The sequence below is a fragment of the Salvia splendens genome, chromosome 22 (genome assembly GCF_004379255.2).
Source record: "Salvia splendens isolate huo1 chromosome 22, SspV2, whole genome shotgun sequence".
In the NCBI taxonomy this organism is placed as follows: Eukaryota; Viridiplantae; Streptophyta; class Magnoliopsida; order Lamiales; family Lamiaceae; genus Salvia; species Salvia splendens.
Window position 1 is genome coordinate 4,851,348 of NC_056053.1, and position 22,243 is coordinate 4,873,590.

At 33.3% G+C, this 22,243-nt stretch overlaps 2 protein-coding genes and 1 pseudogene across 4 annotated transcripts; 2 read left to right on the forward strand and 1 right to left on the reverse strand.

The window, feature by feature from the left end:
* Window positions 1-3,648: 3,648 nt before the first annotated feature.
* On the forward strand, window positions 3,649-7,199 carry LOC121786600 (chromatin remodeling protein EBS-like). The gene is made up of 5 exons (XM_042185238.1): window positions 3,649-3,852; window positions 4,426-4,768; window positions 4,883-4,951; window positions 6,371-6,509; window positions 6,861-7,199. The coding sequence occupies exons 1-5, from the start codon at window positions 3,780-3,782 to the stop codon at window positions 6,885-6,887; spliced, it is 651 nt and encodes a 216-aa protein (XP_042041172.1). The 5' UTR covers window positions 3,649-3,779; the 3' UTR covers window positions 6,888-7,199.
* Window positions 7,200-7,379: 180 nt separating this feature from the next.
* Window positions 7,380-9,212, reverse strand: LOC121786118. 3 transcript variants are annotated; one of them, XM_042184655.1, is made up of 2 exons: window positions 9,115-9,212; window positions 7,380-7,951 (listed from the first exon to the last, which is right to left on the reverse strand). In XM_042184655.1, the coding sequence occupies exon 2, from the start codon at window positions 7,889-7,891 to the stop codon at window positions 7,466-7,468; it is 426 nt and encodes a 141-aa protein (XP_042040589.1). In that variant the 5' UTR covers window positions 7,892-7,951; window positions 9,115-9,212; the 3' UTR covers window positions 7,380-7,465. The 3 variants fall into 3 exon arrangements, with proteins under 3 accessions (XP_042040589.1, XP_042040591.1, XP_042040590.1); XM_042184657.1 differs by lacking the exon at window positions 9,115-9,212 and adding an exon at window positions 9,046-9,100; XM_042184656.1 differs by lacking the exon at window positions 9,115-9,212 and adding an exon at window positions 8,612-9,021.
* Window positions 9,213-11,109: 1,897 nt separating this feature from the next.
* LOC121786622 lies at window positions 11,110-21,695 on the forward strand (annotated as a pseudogene).
* Window positions 21,696-22,243: the final 548 nt, after the last annotated feature.

A 22,243-nucleotide genomic window follows, 5' to 3' on the forward strand; every position in this document is an offset into this window, starting at 1 on the left:
ATTACTCAGAAACTTAATCTTTTACACTCTAATTAAATCATATAGAAACCTGACAAAATTATTATAGTACATCTGCATATATAGATGAAAATGGAAGAAATCAAAAGTCATGATTATGCTGTCTTGATGTGTTGAGGTTGTCGAAAATGATTTTGTGCAGCCACATTAGCACAAATAGCAGCTGTGGATTTCTCCTCTTCATTGGCACCAAGAAATAGGCATATTAAAGACTCCCAAACGCACCCCAACAGGGGAATTGAAGAAAACCAATTATATGAATAGTGTTTTTGGTTCATCATAGCTAAAATGTAATGTGGAGTTTAGTTTGATTCTATAAGATAGCTAGGCTAAGCAAATTATATAGTGGTGAATTTGTGAGTTAGTCAAACTTTCTTGGGTGCTAAGATTTTGAATAACAAAATGGAAAATGAAGATTAATCATTGTATCTTCTCTTTTTTTGAAGTGTTGTGACTTGAGAGTGACCAATGAGCCATCAAATAGGACTCTTTGAGAACAAGAAACAAACATAATTTCCTTTGAATTTTCTGACGTGTTATTTCTTTCTGTTTTATGTCATTCACTAATAATCTAATATACTCCCTCTGTCTCATTATAATTTATTCATTATAATTTATTGCGAATTACGTGTCGTAAGAATGACTGCATTAATAAAAAAACACATATACCTAGGGCTGGGGAAAAATACCAAAATACCGAAATACCGGCCTTATCGTACCGAAAAAATATCGAAAATACCGAATTTTTGGTATACCGTGACTTTCGGTACGGTATGATACCTTACCGAAAAATTTCGGTAAGGTAACGGTATGAATTTTCAAATACCGCGGTATACCGCTGCATACCGAAATTCGGTATATACCGTAAATTAAGGTATATACCGTAAACTAAGGTATATACCACAAGAATATAAACACAATTATATACTCCCTCCGTCCCGCACTACTTACACTTATTTCCTTTCTGGGCGTCCCAAGTTATTTGCACTCTTTCCATTTTTAGTAACAATTTATACCTACAGCCGTAATTGTTGACTTTGTCTATCACTCATTCCTTAATCTCCGTGCTCAAAAGGAAAGGTGCGAGTAGTGCGGGACGGAGGGAGTATAAAATATATTTTTTTATATTTTTAAATTATAAAATCTATTGTGAAATATAAATATAATTATGAATAAATTATATTTAATTTATTTTTAAAATTATAAAATATAAATAATATTCTAAAAACACTAATTTTCTATTTTAATTGATGTTGAAAGTCAGGTATACCGAACTTCGGTATGGTATACCGAAAATGAGGTACGGTATCGGTATGGAAATTCGTCATACCGAAAATAAGGTATACCGAAGTTCGGTATACCGAAAACTTTGGTAAGGTAAAGGTATGATTTTTTCGCATACCGTATTTACGATAAGGTATACGGTATGGTGGTTTCGGTAAGGTATACCGTACCTACCCACCCCTACATATACCCTAGTTTCTTAAATTCAAAATATTCTAATAAGTAATAATTAGAATTGGTTGTAAAACAACCAACATGCTATTCTTAAGCGGTTTGGAAATATTATGAACGAAATTAGGGATTTTAAAAGAAAGCTCGGAAAAAAATAATAAAATGATGATTTTGCCCGTTAAACGATGTCAATTGCCCGAAATTAATCGTACACCGTGGTGAAAATAATGAGTTTGACTCGTTAGTCCATTTCGTGAGAATCTTGCGAATTTCTTGCCATTTCGACACAATTGACATTTTTAACGTTATTGTCATCGTCGGCGTCGACTGATGAAATTGCATCATAGTTGAGTCATATTCTTTTTATAATCATCTCAATATAATTAAGTCATACTCTCTCATTCCCATAAGAATATGGGCAATGGATATGACACGGAAATTAACACAAAATTAGTAAAGTAAGAGAGATGAAGAGAATGATATTATAAAGTAAGAGAGAGAAGAATGGTGGTTAAAGTAGTGTTAGAGGATAGTGAAACCTACGTTATTATTAAATTAATAGTATAACATTATTAAATTTGCCTGCAGGATGTAATGAAACGCTTAAACCAAGTTATGCTATTAAAGTTCAAGTTGCGCAGAGAGTCGAAAAACTTGAATTCACTGTTGTCTTGGTGTGCATCTTATCCAGATAAAGTTAAAAAGTATTTGTATTGTTTGTAACATTGCAGCAAGATCTGCCCCTCCGTTGTCAAATGCGCTACGCCCCATCGGGCAATATTGTTTGTAACATTAATACACATTGTGATCCTCAAACAAATTTTAAGATACAACTACTTTTTGACTTTTCTCAGATAAGCTGTACAACACAACAATATTAATTCATTTTTTTATTCTATGCCCATAAACTTTAATGCGTAATTTATTTTAGAGGGAGCATCATTTTAGGTCTACGAACTTTGCCAAAGTATCATTTTAGGTCCGTGAACTTTGAAAATCTTATTTTAGGTCCGTGAACTTTGAGTTAGTATCATTTTAGGTCTTTTTTACTATTTCCAAGTTTTTTGGACGAAAATACCCTCAATACCTTAAAATGTATATATTTTTAATAAATTTATCATATACTCATATTTTTTTATAAATATCTTTACAATATATTTTTGACAAATTTTCTAAATATAATTTGACCTTAAATATTATCACTTAATTTTGTGACATGCAAGTAAAATTGCTTCTTCAATTTTTTATATTAATTTTTTTAAAATTGAATAAATAACTTTTCTCTAATAATAAAAAATTGAATAAAGATCTTTTCTTGCATGTCACAAAATTAAATTATAATATTGAAGGTCAAATTATATTTAGAAAATTTGTCAAAAATATATTGTAAATATATTTATAAAAAGATCTTTATTCAATTTTTTTATTATTAAAGAAAAGTTCTTTATTCAATTTTAAAAAAAATTAATATAAAAAATTGAAGAAGCAATTTTACTTGCATGTCACAAAATTAAGTGATAATATTTAAGGTCAAATTATATTTAGAAAATTTGACAAAAATATATTGTAAAGATATTTATAAAAAAATATGAGTATATGATAAATTTATTAAAAATATATATATTTTAAGGTATTGAGGGTATTTTCGTCTGAAAAAACTTGGAAATAGTAAAAAGGACCTAAAATGATACTAACTCAAAGTTCACGTACCTAAAATAAGATTTTCAAAGTTCACGGACCTAAAATGATACTCTGACAAAGTTCATGGACCTAAAATGATGTTCCCTCTTTATTTTAAGCATTTCGTTGAATGCCGTAGACAAAATCTAATTATCTGTATATAAAAAATCTGTGTTATTTTCGTCAAAACTCATGTGTAAAGATGATATGAATAAAATTAGCCTAATGTGGTAAAAGAGCATATATCCATAAATGATCAAATTAAATTGACATTTGCTAAAGCTGCCCGCGGGCAGGGCTGAACCTGAACCCTGTCTTCCGACATAATTTCTCCACGCCACTGAATTTCTCGGGCTTGGATCCCCTGCTGTGCTGCCCTCCACAGCAGGGGCTGCTGTTCCATACACTATAATATTTAATTCAAGAATTATAAAATTAAAATATTATTTTTATTTATTATATAATATTAAATATTATGCTGTATGGAACAGCAGCCCCTGCTGTGGAGGGCAGCACAGCAGGGGATCCAAGCCCGAATTTCTCTCTTCAACCCAGCAATTAGGGTTTCTGTTTCTCTCCTCAGCTCCAAATTCAACCCAATATCCGCTGCACTTTCTTCGATCGCGATGGCCAAGACGAAGCCGGGGAAAAAAGACGTCGATTCATACACTATAAAGAGCACCAACAAAGTTGTCAGACGTATTCCCATTTTCACCCCCTTTCTCTCCATCTCTGATTCCTCCGTTCTCCTTCTTCTAATATGCATTTTTGAATCGTCGATTTGGTTGTTGATTAACGTGATTTTGTCGTTTTTGTATGCTGAGGTATCAAATGTAGGGTTTTGGGGCTGTTTGTTTTGATATTTATGTCTCGTGATTTGTGATGCTAATTTAATTCTTCCTGGAATTAGGTAATGGTTGTTTGGTGTTTATTTGAATTTGAAAGCTGTTTATGATTTTGTTTACCTAACTGCTGATGCAATTTTGTTTTTTTAAGCTTTTTGAACCTATTTCTATTTAATCCGTTTCTGTTTAGTTTCTAGCAAGTTAAAAATAATTAAATGCTGTCGGTTTAGCTTGTTTCCGGATAGGCGAATGAGCTCAATTCAAATGGAAATGGATGTTTTGTTGGTGTTGTTTTCATTATCCACCTAGGCCACTTTGTGTTGAGTTTTCGATTGTTGGATTTGTATGGCTTATATGCTCGTCTCCTGATATGTGTATTTGGTATGGTTTGGTTGAGCTCGACTGATATATACGAGTGTTTATGTAGCTGGTGATTGTGTGATGATGAGACCATCTGACTCGGACAAGCCACCGTATGTGGCAAGAGTCGAGAAGATTGAGGCTGACTACAGGAATAACATGAAAGTGCGGGTGAGGTGGTACTACCGCCCCGAGGAATCAATTGGAGGCCGTAGGCAGTTCCACGGTGCCAAGGAGTTATTCTTGTCGGACCACTACGACGTACAGAGTGCTCACACCATTGAAGGAAAGTGCATTGTGCATACCTTTAAGAACTACACAAAGCTAGAGAATGTGGGGACGGAGGATTACTTTTGCAGGTTCGAGTATAAGGCTGCTACCGGAAGCTTCACTCCCGACCGTGTTGCTGTGTGAGTCTCGGCTATTAAAGCTTTGATGATTTGTTGATACATCTTATAAATGCTAACGTTTCCTCTTCTTTTCTTTTTAATTCTTACGTATTTATTTGGTGATTTTGTTTCAAGATATTGCAAGTGTGAGATGCCTTATAACCCAGACGATCTCATGGTGCAATGTGAAGGATGTAAAGATTGGTATGTCATATATCCTTCGTCTATTTTTTTACAATATGAAATTAGGCATTTATTTAAGCAAATTTGGAATTTTCAACTCTCTCCCCCGATCCAGAACTGGTAAGTGGAGGGGGCGGAATGAAAAAACCAACTTATATCGCTAACACAACCTTCAAATTTTGTAAGCATCTTTTTTACCGTTATATACAACTCTTTCAGCAACTATCATTAATGAATGGGCTTCACCCTTTATGGTATCATGTACTTAGTTCGACCATTACTTGAATGATTAGTTATATTTTTTGAATTTTAGTAAATCAAGAGATTTGGTCTATTTAAGAAATTTTGATAAGTTAATTTATGAAAAATACAAGCATAATTTATAGATAATTGAATATTTATTATAATGAAATAATTTTAGTTCCAAGTGTTAATTTTTTGAATTTATGTTAGATAAATTTAAAATATATATGGAGTATAATTAAAGGTTTCAATTGTGTCTGCCATATCAACACACAAGAAAAAATTAAAAAGGACAACTTTGTTCTTCTCTCTCACCCTAGAAACCTACACGGCTGTAAAAAGAATTTTTTTTAATAACCACAAAAAAAAAGATTCAAACAGAAAGTCAAAAGGAGTTACTCATTCCTTCTTCTTCCTAGTTAGCGACACCCACATGAAAGAGAAAGATAAAAACTTCATCACTACCACCCACACCACTCAATCTCTGAACAGCCTCTCGAAAACCTCAAATAATTGAAGAAACTATCTCAGTGTAACAGATTTCTGGCAACTCCTTTATTTTCCACTTTCCATTTCTCCAATTCTTCTTCTTTGTGACTGCACCAGCTGCCAAGGGAGGTGGCAACCGCCCCCTCATGCCCCTGGATCCACCACTGCCCCCTCTGTTGCAAATCCATATCATCCATATGATGCAGCCAAGTTGAGGTTCATCATGTTTACCAATTTGACGGATCGATTCTAGCTGGTTTTGAGCCAATTTTACATTTATAAAGAGATTATGAAAAATAGGATGATTGGCATAAAAAAGTCATCCGGATGTCCTCCCTAGTCCAGGCCCTTAGAAACTGTAAATTGGTGTGTTTCTCTGGTATATTGGTATGCCTCTTACCATTCATAAAACATATATTTGAGTTTAAAACAATGAGCAATATGCCTTTACTTATGGAATGCAGTTTGGTATTCTCTACTATTAGAGCCAAATAAATGTCTTGTGCTAATGCTCATGACACGTGTATTTAATGTTTGACATTTCCTCTTTTAGGGGCCAGCTTAGAAACACACGTATTTAACGTTTGACATTTCCTCTTTTAGCGGCCAGCTTTCTAACATTAGTTGTATTTCACTTGATCGAATGTGGACGTTATTTCCTGACACCCCTTTAGAGGATGTGTTTCTGATGTATCTTTCTTATTGAAGGTTTCATCCTTCTTGTATGGGCATGACCATTGAAGAGGCAAAGAAGCTGGATCAGTTCTTGTGCTCTGATTGTTCATCTGATGATGACACCAAAAGGTCTTTGAACTCATTTCCCGTATCTCTGGCTGCTGAGACAAAGGTGAGAACGTTTCTCCTCTTTAAACTCATCCTTCTTAATACTTATAGCAGTAGATTCCCCTACCCCTGAAATATTGACCTTGGCTGTAACAAACGCGAAATGGAAGTGATCTTTATCTAACTTTTAAGGTTTCTGGTGAATCACACTATACTGGTGTATTAGACACACACACACACCCACAATATTATTCGTCTTAAGAGATGCGCTTAGGTGGGGTTAAGAGCCGAGTTTGGAACACTTTTTACTTCTCTGTGCAGTAGTAGCGAGGACGAGGGATGATTTTCTTTCTATTTTGAGATGCAAAATACTTATTCAAGTATCTCTAACCCCTTGATGACAATCAATTGTTAGGTGGAGGCGAAGCGAAGAAAGAGGTGAATGAGTCGTGCATGAGTATGTGCGAGATTTCTTGCATAGTAGCGCGCTTGTACCATGGAATTGTACAGTGCAGAGAGAGTGGAAACTACAAGACAAGGTCTGAGGCTTATTTCTAGTTTATGGTAGCCTAATTATTATTATCATCTATTTATTGTATCTTTGTGCAGACTAAGTAGTTAGTAGTACTACTCACCATTGTTGGTATGTGCGTGTACAATTCCCCTTAAAACATTGAAATTGTTGATTGAAATCCATCATTAACCCTAGTTTTCCTAATATGGTAAAATGGCAATTTGGAAGTGTGATTTGTAATTTGTTCTGTTTTCTGATGTAGTGTTCCAATCTCCTTTTGTTTCTGATACAAATCAAATATTTTATACTAGTACTAATTTATTTGGAAATCAATGACATTCAAACTTGCACTAAGAATCCAGAGACAGAGAACACTTAAATGCTAAAAAACAAAACACTAGAATAAATACAAACATAATATATCTTCAACATTCATATCATAAATTTAACTCAAAATCCAACAATTTTCTTCTGAACATACAACATAGGATCAAGATCATCATCTGCTAATCATCGCCATATGCTCTAAAGCTATACCGTTCTTGATAGAAGTCATTGAAGAAGAGATCAGCTTCAAACCACTTTGGGTAGCGAACGAGGTCGCCCGCAACAAAGCTCATGTAGCGCTTGCTCCCGTCCGGCACCACTCTCACTTCCCCTTCCTCGATATAAACGAGCTGATCGACCTGCCAGTCCCATGGGAGCTGGCACTTGCCCGTCTTCCACACAGACCATCTCGAGACACCGAGCTCTGCCAAGCGCTCCTTTGAGACCTTCCTCTCTACCTTTACGTTGTAGAGCTCCTCCAATGGCTTCTCCACCTTCATTGCTCGTATAGGCTGGTACTGCCTCGGGCTAGGAACGAAACTTTTGTGCTTTTTGGCAGAAGATGAAGGGAGTGCTAGCATCGGAGCCGTGATACTACTAGCCATATCCGATTATTTTACACTTGCTATGCCAACAACGCGCAAAAGATCAGTCTGGTGCAGCAACTGCACAGAAACACAGGATTAAGTTTATTTTTTTCGTGCAAAGCATAAAACGTGGTTAAACCATGGGTGCACTGTGAAATAGTATCACTTATAACATAAATGCATAGAAGAAATAGCCTCGTTATCTTAGATCACAAACAAAATCTAGTTTTGTTTGTGCAAAAGCATAAACAGTGGTTGAACAAAGATAGAAGCAAGATGTACCTATCACCTACAACATAAATGCATAGCTTTTAATCATATAAGAACTCATGTAATGTAATCTTTCAACAGGAAAAACATGGTTCCCTTTCCGAAAACTGGTACTCCATCATGGACCACAAAAATAAGGGGCTAATTTTTTTTTCATTCAAAGCACAAACAGTTATTAAACAAAGGTGGAAGCACACTATCACCTACGCCATAAATAGCTTAAAGCTTTACAAAAAATCATGTATTGCAATCTTTCACAGTTGCCTTTTTCAGATAGACTCGTTATCGTGGAGCACCAATAAAAACTCATTCCACATTCATCGACTCCTCCTACCTTGAGATTTCTAAGCCATTCCTAGTATAAAAAGTAGGCAGTCAAAGAACATATAGTGATTGTTAACACTCAAATCAATCATCCACACCACTTTATGTCTCCAAAAACTAGTAATTCAAATCATACATACGCACATTTCAATTAGGGTGATGGTCCATGGCTATGATTTCACATATGCGTATTTTTCATTTCACTGAAAATCCATTCTCCTGCATACAATTTCTATGGCAATATGACTAATTCATCGATCAAATTAATATCTGGATTGGATATCACATTTTAGTCTAATATAAAGCAACTTTGGTACAAGAAATCATTTCCCAGTAGTTCTTAATTTTCCTTAACCACAACCTAAAAGGGGCTTAAAATGAACTTCAATCTACAGCAAAATTACGCAGAATCAGTCGAGAATTAGATAAAAACGACCACCTTAACCCTAAGCATTAATTTCTTCCATTTCTATACTCAATGCAAACAATTAACCAATATAATTTCCTCAACTACTATTCAATTTGAAAGGAAAAAAACCGCAGAAAGGAAGAATCTGCAATTAGACTATCAAACATGCCCTGAGCAAGCAGAAAATGAGATTAACGCAAGGGCCAAATGATGCCCTTTTCGTTTTCAGCGATCTCACCTTTTTTCTTAAACCCTTCAACTAGAACTGAGAGGTTTATCCACAAGAGCTGTGTCTGAGCTTCCAAGAGTTCTTATAATTGCGAAAAAGTCACTCTAGTTTCGCAACATATGTTAATCAGCCCAACAATATTTATAAATACTAAAACGGCCTCGCCAATAACATTAAATGAGTGGGCTTGGGCTTGGGCTGCGCATAAATACCCCCAACTTTCTTAGTTTGATTTTGATTTCGAATCAGATAAATAATTTTGGTAAAAATTACACAAATTTTATATGTTTTGAAATTAGACTCAACTCCGAAGAATGTACTATTGGAAATATCTTAGTGCCAACTTTCTTATAGTTCGAATATGAGAATCTAAATTCCGCTAGAGAAAAGAAAAACATAATGAATATGGAATTATGAGATTAATTATCTCTTAACTAAGAAACAACAGTATTGAGGCGTATTCGTTTTGCGGAAAGATGTCTTGCTCGACTAGACTTGATATACAATTTTGTTTGATCTATTTGTAATTTCAGTTTAGTAGTTCCATTAACGTAAACTTCTATATTCTTCTACGTTATTTTATTGTTATTTGAATTGTATTGTGCCTAATAAGTTTGTGTTTCATGCTGGCTCCACCTTCGGCTCTCTTGATCGAACTTTGTATACCTACCTCAACCTTGTGCTCAGCTCTCCTCTACCGGAGGAGTTTCTCGAAGATTTATGGGAGCCGAGATTTCTCGGAAGTCTAATTATGAATTAACCTAAATATATAGGTGCTCAAGTAGATGGATTCAAATTTGAACAAAGAAATTTGATTCTTGTGTACCAAGGCCTACTTTTTATCTCCATTAATTTCAATTGGACAAAAGCTTTGACCTTTTCTTTTCAATAGTGTGTCAATGTCGATTCCTTGATCATACCTATCACCAATTTCATCTTCTTCTCTGTCACTGTCGCTTCCTTTAACATACCTATCACCAAACTTATCTTGGATCTCACTCATGGGTTTCCTACTACTATCATAACGACGGTCCTTAGGACTACCAGGTAGTGGATTCACCTTCCCAGTGCGGCTTCTTTCGCGTTTCTCCAACTTATCATCAGAATCACCATGTTGCTCATAACCCCTCTCACTCCTACTCTCGAGGCCTTCACGAGGATTTTATCATCTGAGTCAGATTCTCCATTCTTCCAAGCTCCCTCATGATAGTTTTTTCGGTTATCATCATGTTTCCCCTTCTTATTATGACTTTTTATCTCCATTAATTTCAATTGGACAAAAGCTTTGATCTTTTGTTTCTAATATTATCACAAAGCACTTTTGATTTTCTTTGATTAATTTTTGTTTATATTATGTCAACGAATTATGGTATGATATGAAAATAAGCTTTCTAAATTGGGAAGTGTGTTTTTTAGATTCTTTAGAAGTGAGCTTATGCGTCTCATTAATTAAAGACGATAATACTAATGTGTCACTCATTACACATCCCCGATTTCCCCTTGCCATTGGTGGAGCCCAACGCAGCCTAATCCTCCGACAATCGAGCATTAGAGACAGATCAGCCATGCTTCCGAAAATCCCTTTGACCCAAGGCAATGGCCTCGGGGGCATGAAATCGACCGTGGTAGCGCCCATATATGGAAATGAGAGACACATATGCGTTCTTAATTAATGAGCTCACTTCTTTGGTACTCTCTTCGTCCTTAATAGAGGTAGCACTTTCTTTTTTAATTTAATTTGTATTATAAAATATATTATATTTTATTATTTTTTACTCAACTAAACATACAAAATAACATAATCTAAAACGTCATGCCATTATTTAAATATGCTATCAGTATCCTATAACAAAAAAATCACAATCCGATTAGCCCGTACCCGATTGACCCGCAATTCGAATAGGATTAGCCCGAAACCCGGTGGGCTGGCCCGATTGACATCCTTATGTGTGTGGAGTAGTTGTTCACCAAGCATTTCTTTCCAATAAATTGACGCCGGGGCAAACTACACAACCAGAGAAGAAATGAGTTTTCTCGCAGGCCGATTAGCCAGCAAAGAGGGCTCCTATTTCCTGCAAGAATCCAAGCAAGCTGTCACCAAACTCCGCGAGAAGCAGAGGAATTCCGCTGCTGATTGCCGAAGGCGCGCAAAGTTCTTCCTCGCCGGCCGATGTTCTGCCGGAGGTTTTGCGGCACAATATCCCTTCCAAGTTTTTCAGCTCCGACTCGTCGAATTCGGGCTCTTCTCTATCCACGGCCTCGAAATGGGCCCTGAAGCCCGATCCGAAATGTCGGCCGATGCTCTGAATCCCCTCAGGGGTTACGTTTCTCTGCCAGCAGGTCACATTTGGACCTAAACGGTTTTCCCCTTTTTCCTTTATATAATTGTAAATTGGTTTATGTTTTTGGGGGTTTTGATTGAGTAATTGATGATTATCGTTGATCGACTGTTAATTGGTGTGTGAATTTAGTATTTGGTTGAATTTCACTAATTTACAGGCTATTGTTCCATTAATATCTGAGAAAAATGAATAGAGATTAATTCAGGTGGTTATTTTTTTGCTCTGATCACATCATTGAATGGGAATTTTGTTGTGTTTTACACAGTGATGATCAAATCATAGTGTTTTTTTTTACATTAATGGCTCTTATTATTTCGGGATCTTTTCTTGCAATGTTGATGGACTAATATCTGGTGACACTCAGGTGGCAGATTCCCAATTCGTTGTAGCCTCGACTGCGAATGATTTGCGGCAAGACAAGTACGCCCCTATCAACCCGGAGAAGTTGAAGGCTGCCGCAGCAGGGCTAACTCAAAGTAAGCTCTGGTTTATTGTTTGTCCGTTACTAATTGTCAGTTTCACGAGGCATTAGAGCCGTTTCTAGAATATTCAGAAGCTCATGTGCATTTCTAATCCTGTGTTTTCTTGAATTGGAACAAGCTGATGTATATCTTTGGGCTCTCTTTGAATGCAGTTGGGTCTGCATTTGCTGTTGCGACTGCTATAGTCCTCGGTGGTGCTGCCTTGATCTTTGGGCTGGCAGCATCAAGGCTCCAGGCGCATAACGTAAGTATTAGTATCTGAAGTGGTCGAATATAACGAATATATTGATATATTTTGGTTTTTTCAAAGGACATGCAAATACATTTTAAGCATTTGGAAATTTTTAAAAATATTGTTATAAACAATGGTCTGCTGATATCAAAATAAAAAATGAAATTGTTTCAAATTAATGTTAGATTTTTAGGACATAATATAGAAAAAGGAAAAATAATTCCTATCAATAGAAGTATTGAGTTTGCTTCCAAATTTCCGGATGAAATCAAGGACAAAACTCAATTACAAAGATTTTTAGGAAGCATCAATTATATTTCTCCTTATTATAAGAATCTTGCTCAGGATACAGCTATTCTTTATGAAAGATTAAAGAAAAATCCTAAGCCTTGGACTAATAGTCATATTGAAGCTATTAAAAGAATAAAAGAAAAGGTTAAAAATATCCCTTGCCTCTTAATTGCAAATCCTGATTGGGAAAAGGTTATAGAAACAGATGCCTCAGAGTTAGGATATGGAGGCATTCTTAAGCAAGTTAATCCTAAGGATAAACAAGAATACCTTGTTAGATTTTATTCTGGTAAGTGGAATAATAGCCAAAAGAATTATGCTACGGTTGTCAAAGAAATTTTAGCTATCCTGAAATGTGTTCTGAAATTCCAGGATGATTTATATAATAAAATTTTTTTGATAAAGACTGATTGCCAAGCAACAAAATATTTGTTTAATAAAGATTTCAAACATGATGTTTCTAAACATATGTTTGCTAGATGGCAAGCTCAGCTAGCTCCTTTTGATTTTGAAATTATCTATAAAAAAGGATCGGATAATAATTTACCGGATTTCCTTACTAGAGAATTTCTTACATAATGGTTAGCCCGTTTAGGAATCATTTGAGACACGAGTTACGTGATCTCCAAAATATTATTATAAATTGCAAAAGTAGAATAGAGGAACTTGATGAAGAAAGGTGTCGTCTGAGAAGATCTCATTCTCCTCCCGGGCCTCTTTTAAATGAGATTTTATACCTTCGGGATATTATAATTGATTGTAAACAAAAAATTAATACGATCATTCTTATTGGTTTAACTTGAATGGATCTATTTTCAGATATGCTCCCTCGAGATCAAGGAAGAGGCCAATACTCTTCTTTTTATAAAGGAAGAGGAAGTGAAATTCCTATAATTCAACATAATCGGAGAAAATATCTCAGGAATAAATCAACTGGAAGATAATCCAGAATTATTCCAAAAAGTCCAAGAATATTTAAACTCAAAGAAAAATGATGAGGCAACTTCATCATCTTTTGCTGATAAAGCACAAGGTTCAGCATCATATGCAGAAGCAATAGCTTCAACGGAAGAAAAAGAGAAGTATATCCCTTCTCCCTTCAAGGAATTAATAGTATTTCTTGAGACCTCTGACCTAAAATGGCAGAAAGAGCCATGGAAACTCATGCAGCGATATATGGACACAGCATCATATGCTGTCCCTGCTTATAAAAGAAGAAGATCTATGAAGAATTTTTAATAAGCATGAGAGCCTGTGAAATAAGGCATTTCAAGACTTATAAGGAAGCTAAGGTTTATAATTTTAGCCGAATTATAATTAAGCAAGTAATAACTGCTGAAGATTGGGGTCTTGGAACCTTAAGAGAAAGAGAATGCCAATTCAAAAATGATAATGGTGGCAGAGAAATTATAAATTTCAACTATTGGGATATAAAAGAAGTCTTATCATAAGCATTCCTGGTGGATTAAGATCTGCCCAAAAGTTTATGAACAAGGACTGCCAACATGGTTATATGACCGGTGGCAAATTTTTGGAACTTCTGAAAAAATATTACCAGAAGAATTTAAATCTCTGTATTATAAATTGAGAGAAGTATCCTCTGCATTAATAGAGGCAGAAAATCAAAATAGATATATTCATAATATGGAAACTCTACATTTTTATGCAGAGTTTGGTATCCCATGGATTTGGAAATGGGAACCAGAAATTGGATATGATCATAACAATATTCCATGTCTTAAAAGGCAGTTCTCCACGAGATTCTGGACCACGATGATGGAAAAGGATAAATCAGGAGAAATCCAAGGAATTCAAACTCTTCATATGATAAAGGAAAGAGTTGCATTTTATACGGAACAAAAGAGAGTTATTAAAACTCTTAAAAAAGATATAACCCCCTTTGAAGAATTTTTGAGAAAAAATATCTCAAAAATGAGTGAAAAAGATCTCATAGCCAAATACATGGCTAGTATTGGGAAAAGCATTGATATGGATGAAGATGAAGAGCGAGTACAGACATAAATTCTCCAGAACTTTCTCCAAATAATAAAAGTGAGCATAAAAATTTTCAAAATGCTCAAGACCTATATGAAGAAGAAGAAGAAGAAGGATTTTCGACAGAAGATAATTTTGATAACTTCATTCAAATGATTGAAGAAAAAGCTCTGAATGAGCCAAGCCGACCAAGTGGAAAAAAGGAATGAATAAGGAATGAATGAGGCAAGCACTTACGTCATCAAGCACTTGCGCCAGCAATAATAGAAGCTGACTATTTTTTTTTGTTTAACATCCGGATTTGAGATCCGACTCTTGTATCTATAAATAAGGTCTCTTAATAGATAAGGAGGCAGAATCTCATGTGATGAGATAGAAACTTTCACCCTCTCTCTCTTGTAAATTTCTTCAGCTCTTCTACTACTGCTCTTCTACTACTGTAAGAAATCCTTCGGGAATTATATTATCACTTATATTTTGTAAGTTTTCTCTATACCTTTTATTATAAGTTTTTATTTATGATTGGCTAAATTTATAAGTATTGGATAAACTATGCGATGAGATACTAAGGAATTCATTATGGAAATATGATTTTAATCTGGAGAGGAAAATATGTCCAGGTTTGATAATTATTGAGTTATAATGGCTATTTCCTTGGGTCTGGATTCGCCTGTTTTTGCCAAAGTTTTGGCGTTGTTTGGGCTTGCCTCCATTGACATAGGATGACTGGCTATCTATAAGTCGATAAATTATAAGTAAAATTCCTATTGGTATATTTCTCCTCCCCAAATTAGGATGAGATTCTGCCTCCTTATCTATTAAGAGACCTTATTTATAGATACAAGAGTCGGATCTCAAATCCGGATGTTAAACACAAAAAAAAAAAACAGTCAGCTTCTATTATTGCTGGCGCAAGTGCTTGATGACGTAAGTGCTTGCCTCATTCATTCCTTATTCATTCCTTTTTTCCACTTGGTCGGCTTGGCTCATTCAGAGCTTTTTCTTCAATCATTTTAATGAAGTTATCAAAATTATCTTCTGTCGAAAATCCTTCTTCTTCTTCATATGGGTCTTGAGCATTTTGAAAATTTTTATGCTCACTTTTATTATCTGGAGAAAGTTCTGGAGAATTTATGTCTGTATCTTGCTCTTCATCTTCATCCATATAATCAATGCTTTTCCCAATACTAGCCATGTATTTGGCTATGAGATCTTTTTCACTCATTTTTGAGATATTTTTTCTCAAAAATTCTTCAAAGGGGGTTATATCTTTTTTAAGAGTTTTATTAACTCTCTTTTGTTCCGTATAAAATGCAACTCTTTCCTTTATTATATGAAGAGTTTGAATTCTTTGGATTTCTCCTGATTTATCCTTTTCCATCATCGTGGTCCAGAATCTCGTGGAGAACTGCCTTTTAAGACATGGAATATTGTTATGGTCATATCCAATTTCTGGTTCCCATTTCCAAATCCATGGGATACCAAACTCTGCATAAAAATGTAGAGTTTTCATATTATGAATATATCTATTTTGATTTTCTGCCTCTATTAATGCAGAGGATACTTCTCTCAATTTATAATACAGAGATTTAAATTCTTCTGGTAATATTTTTTCAGAAGTTCCAAAAATTTGCCACCAGTCATATAACCATGTTGGCAGTCCTTGTTCATAAACTTTTGGGCAGATCTTAATCCACCAGGAATGCTTATGATATGGATTTTGGTAAAAGAAAGTCTTATAATAGGCTTCTTTTATATCCCAATAGTTGAAATTTATAATTTCTCTGCCACCATTATCATTTTTGAATTGGCATTCTCTTTCTCTTAAGGTTCCAAGACCCCAATCTTCAGCAGTTATTACTTGCTTAATTATAATTCGGCTAAAATTATAAACCTTAGCTTCCTTATAAGTCTTGATATGCCTTATTTCACAGGCTCTCATGCTTATTAAAATTCTTCATAGAATCTTCTTCTTTTATAAGCAGGGACAGCATATGATGCTGTGTCCATATATCGCTGCATGAGTTTCCATGGCTCTTTCTGCCATTTTAGGTCAGAGGTCTCAAGAAATACTGTTAATTCCTTGAAGGGAGAAGGGATATACTTCTCTTTTTCTTCCGTTGAAGCTATTGCTTCTGCATATGATGCTGAACCTTGTGCTTTATCAGCAAAAGATGATGAAGTTGCCTCATCATTTTTCTTTGAGTTTAAATATTCCTGGACTTTTTGGAATAATTCTGGATTATCTTCCAGTTGATTTATTCCTGAGATATTTTCTCTGATTAGTTTTTTATTTCCATGTTGAATTATAGGAATTCCACTTCATCTTCCTTTATAAAAAGAAGAGTATTGGCCTCTTCCTTGATCTCGAGGGAGCATATCTGAAAATAGATCCATTCAAGTTAAACCAATAAGAATGATCGTATTAATTTTTTGTTTACAATCAATTATAATATCCCGAAGGTATAAAATCTCATTTAAAAGAGGCCCGAGAGGAGAATGAGATCTTCTCAGACGACACCTTTCTTCATCAAGTTCCTCTATTCTACTTTTCCAATTTATAATAATATTTTGGAGATCACGTAACTCGTGTCTCAAATGATTCCTAAACGGGTTAACCATTATGTAAGAAATTCTCTAGTAAGGAAATCCGGTAAATTATTATCCGATCCTTTTTTATAGATAATTTCAAAATCTAAAGGAGCTAGCTGAGCTTGCCATCTAGCAAACATATGTTTAGAAATATCATGTTTGAAATCTTTATTAAACAAATATTTTGCTGCTTGGCAATCAGTCTTTATCAAAAAAAATTTATTATATAAATCATCCTGGAATTTCAGAACACATTTCAGGATAGCTAAAATTTCTTTGACAACCGTAGCATAATTCTTTTGGCTATTATTCCACTTACCAGAATAAAATCTAACAAGGTATTCTTGTTTATCCTTAGGATTAACTTGCTTAAGAATGCCTCCATATCCTAACTCTGAGGCATCTGTTTCTATAACCTTTTCCCAATCAGGATTTGCAATTAAGAGGCAAGGGATATTTTTAACCTTTTCTTTTATTCTTTTAATAGCTTCAATATGACTATTAGTCCAAGGCTTAGGATTTTTCTTTAATCTGTCATAAAGAATAGCTGTATCCTGAGCAAGATTCTTATAATAAGGAGAAATATAATTGATGCTTCCTAAAAATCTTTGTAATTGAGTTTTGTCCTTGATTTCATCCGGAAATTTGGAAGCAAACTCAATACTTCTATTGATAGAAATTATTTTTCCTTTTTCTATATTATGTCCTAAAAATCTAACATCAATTTGAAACAATTTCATTTTTGATTTTGATATCACCAGACCATTGTTTATAACAATATTTTAAAAAATTTCCAAATGCTTAAAATGTATTTGTATGTCCTTTGAAAAAACCAAAATATCATCTATATAGACAATGATAAAATCACTATAAGGATTGAATATATTATTCAAGATTTTTTGGAATTCTGAAGGTGCATTTTTTAATCCAAAAGGCATCACCTTCCACTCATATTGCCCAAAGGGGACATTAAAAGCAGTTTTATAAACATCACTTTTTTCAATCTGAATCTGCCAATATCTAGATTTTATGTCAAATTTTGAAAATATAATTGCATTTAAAAGCCTATCTAATAAATCTTTTTTATTGGGCATTGGATATCTAAACCATTTTAAAACTCTATTAAGAGGCTTATAATTAATTACTAACCTTGGTACTCCTCTTTCTTGTTCAGCTTGTTTATTAACATAGAAAGCTGTGCAAGACCAAGGGGATTTAGATGGCTGTACAAGGCCTTTCTCTTCAAGACTCTTAATTTCTTTTTTACAAAGATCAAGATATTCTTTATTCATTTGACAAGGTCTAGCCTTAGTAGGAATTCTAGACTCATCAAAATCTTCCTCATAATTAAGGCTAACTATATGTTTCTTTCTATCCTAAAAAGCATTGGGATGTTCATCACAAATATGTTCTGTGAAATTATTTTCTATAAGCTTAATTTTTTCTTTGAGCTTTGGGTTCTCTAATTGAGTTTCAATATTAATAGTATTAATTTCTTGTTTTATAAAATAAATCTGATTTTGTTTATTAATAATACTTTCTTTAATATTATTTAGAACTCTGCTTATGGGTTCTGTGACGAAAGGAAATTCTAAAGATATGTTGCCAAAATTCCCTATTATTCCTTTGTTATTAACTTTAATAGGTAAAATTTTTCTAAGAAAAGGGGTTCCTAGTATAATTTGATTAGAAATATTTTTTACTAAAAGAAAGCTATTAGGAATACAGACTTTATTTTTACATATAAAAGCTCTAGGGAGTTTATAGCTGATTTCCATTTTTTGATTATTAGCATAAAACAGATTATGCGAGGTTTTCTCAAAGTACCTAGTAGGTATTAATCCTTCTTGGATACAATTTAAATCTGCTCCACTATCGACTAAAGCAATAAACTCTTTTTTATAGTTATTATCAATAAGAAGGATGATTTTTATAAACCATTTCTGGGAAGTTATGAATTCTAGCTTTGATAAGAACAATCCTTCTTCACTATTACTATCAGTATTAGTATAAGGACAGTCTTCTTTTCCTTTCCCAATTTTTGAGATTATCAGATCTTGAATTCTTATGTTATTTCGAAGTTCTTTAATTTCTTCTTTAAGGTTATTAATTTCTGAGTTTAAGTCTTTTATAACCGGCTTATCAGAGTATTTTTGATTCATTAATCTTCTTACTTCAGCCATAGTGTAAGGTTCAGAATTATTATAAGATCTTTCACCGATCTTATTTTTTTCTATTATATCTTTATCTTTAAATTGTTCGATTATTTCAAGCCTTAATTTTTCATCTTTTATAATTTTAAAAAACTCTGTTATATTATCATTAGTTAGAACATTTATATTACTGCTACTTCCCGCTTCATCTTGGAATTGGGCTATCATCTTGTAAAGATTATTACAACCACAAGATTCATTACTAGTGTCAGAAGATGTATTTTCTTCTTCTTCACTAGATATATAACTTTCAGAATTTTGATCAATTAATTCTTCTTTTTGTTCTAAAATTTCTATGATAGATTCTTTGAGATCTTTGTCCATCTCAAGGTTATTAATTTTTCTTTTTATATTCTTTTTATTTTTCGACCAGCAATTACTAGCATAGTGGCCTGGTTTTTTACAATAGTCACATATTATAGGAATATTCTTCTCCTTTCTATAATTTCTTCTTTTTTCTCTCCTTTCTCTTCTCTTATGAGTTTTTCTAGTAGGAACATTATAATCTTTTCTTTTGTCATATTTTTTAGTTTTTTCTTTTGTAACTAGGATGTTTTCCACCCCAAACTGGTTACAAAATTGCCCTAATTGTTTTTTCTCATTGAGATTATTTTTCTTAATTTGCCTATCAAGTTTTATTTCATTACAAAGAGATAATCCTTCTTGGATGCAAGATCCTATTAATTTACCATAAGTAAAACTATCATAATTAATATTAATATTTCCTTGTCTCAACTGGGTTCTAACCCTTTCAGCAAAAAGATAAGGTAGGCCATCTATAAATTTAGACTTCCAATGAGCACTATTACTTTCTGGGAGTTCCATTACTCTACTTAAAAAAGTATCTTTATACCATCTAAAATTAGTAAGGGTTTTACATCTTAGATTTTGAAGTAACGTCCTAATAGTCTCACTATTATCAGACCATCTTCCTGTAAAGTGTTCCATAATATTAATTACAAGGGTATAGACTGAATTTTCTTCAACTCTATTATCTTCAGTTTTAACTGAAGTAAGAATGATATTTTTATTTTCTGTGGTGAGATAATTATCCCACCAACCTTTTAACTGACCAGTAAAACCTGCTGTTATCATTTTTGCAATTTGACTATCTGTATTACCAAGATTTTTTGCCACAGTGCTATACATAAGCATTCTATGAATGATATTTTGGATATGCATGTCATTATAACCATCAATATTCCATTCATAAATGTTTTTTCCATTACAAGAATTATTTATCGTATATTCCTGCTCTTCTATAAGAACATCTTGGGGAGTTGGTCTATTATAATAGTACATTCTTTGGGTTGGTTTATCCGCAAATTTAAACTTTTCAAGCTTATTCATTTCTTCTTTTATCTTTTGATCATCACAATCAGTTTCTTCTTCGTCTTTATGAAGAGTATTAATTATGAACTTGCTGAGTTGTTCAGTTATTATTTCTTCAATATTATTCTTTGCCTTCATTTTAAAGTCTTTTATAGTAGGAGGTGGTTGTATACTGGGAGTGCTCACAACCTGTTTAACTTCTTTTTCTATATAAAATTGTTCTTTAAGGTTTTTTATCTCTGAATTAATTTTTTCGATCTTATTTATTATACAACTAATATTTTCTCCTAGCCTTATAAGATAGAGATTCGTAAAATTTCTTTGCTTTATTATTTCATTTATATATCTCATTGTATTAATAAAAGATTCGTTATCAATTAATTTGTGAAAAGCTTTAAAATATATAATTTCATTTTCTTCTTCAATTTGAAAAGATCTTGGAGGAGGAAAACTAGACCTAATGTTTTCTCCTGTTTGGGAAAGTTTATAATCTTTTTCTATAACAGAAATGTAATTCTTTATATAAGTATTCATGAACCAAGGAACAAACGAAATTTCTATATTTATTTCAGAAAGTTCTTTATAAAATTTTTCTGCAAAGTTTTTCTTTTCTTTTGAAGAGAAATTTGTATTAAACCATTCTCTAAAATCTTTCCAAATGGGTTTTTTATAATCCTCCTGTATTTTAAGTCTGGCAGGGGATCCTTGACTGAAATCAATTTTTCTTTTATCCATTTAATCAGAGAAATTGAATTCTGATACAGTTGCGTCGGGACCAACTGTATAAACTCCTCTAGCAATATTATCTTCTTTTATTTTAATTCCTTCAACTTTATCTTCATTTATTCATGTTTCTTTTATTCTAGAGGTGGAAGCCCTAGAAGATTCAGGATACTCCACTTTATAATTTGGGGCTATATAGAAATAATTTTCTTTATCAGATCTAGAGCATATACTGTCACTAGATCTTCTATGACTTTCAAATTCAATTTGAACTTGCCCATCAGGGGTTTGAGTGATACTTATGAGTTTGGTTTGAGTTTGTGGAATTCGTGGAACAGCTTTATCTATAATCCAATTCTTAGGAAATTCAATTTCTTCCCATTTAATAGATCTTCTAGTAGTGATCTCTGATTTCTTTAAATTAGTTTCTATTAAAACAGTTTCATTTATAGATTTATCTTTAATTCTACATCTGGGGTTTAAAGTATGTAGAGGCTTATAATAAATTCTACTACACACACATATAACTTCTGATCCTGGAGCATAGTTATAACCATGTGTTTTAACGTTTAGAGTTAAAGCATCATATATATTAACATCAGACAACGAAAGTTGTAGATTAGGATAAACATTAAAATAAACTGGGCAATGAGCTAAACTTGATTGTATAATTCCCATTAATGAAGACTTATAATCAAGATTTCTAGCATCTCTTAAGGCTGCTATAAAACTTTCAGGTAAACCTTCTAAAGTTAGAGGTTTAAAAGCAATTTGAACTAATCCTATATGCAAAAATTTATGAGTTTTCTTATAAATTTCTAGACTCTTACTATTTAGGAGCTTTATTTCCATATCTTCCTTATTTAAGGATATAGTTTCCTCTGTAGTTTGGACAACTTGAGTTAATTTCATATTATCGAAGAACCCAAATTTATA

Bases quoted from the DNA above. Each gene is read 5' to 3' on its own strand.
- LOC121786600 (XM_042185238.1), top strand. From the start codon at position 3,780: ATGGCCAAGACGAAGCCGGGGAAAAAAGACGTCGATTCATACACTATA. The intron at 4,769-4,882 runs GTGAGTCTCGGC...TTTTGTTTCAAG, and splicing joins ACTCCCGACCGTGTTGCTGT to ATATTGCAAGTGTGAGATGC. The intron at 6,510-6,860 runs GTGAGAACGTTT...ATCAATTGTTAG, and splicing joins CTCTGGCTGCTGAGACAAAG to GTGGAGGCGAAGCGAAGAAA.
- LOC121786118 (XM_042184655.1), bottom strand. From the start codon at position 7,891: ATGGCTAGTAGTATCACGGCTCCGATGCTAGCACTCCCTTCATCTTCT.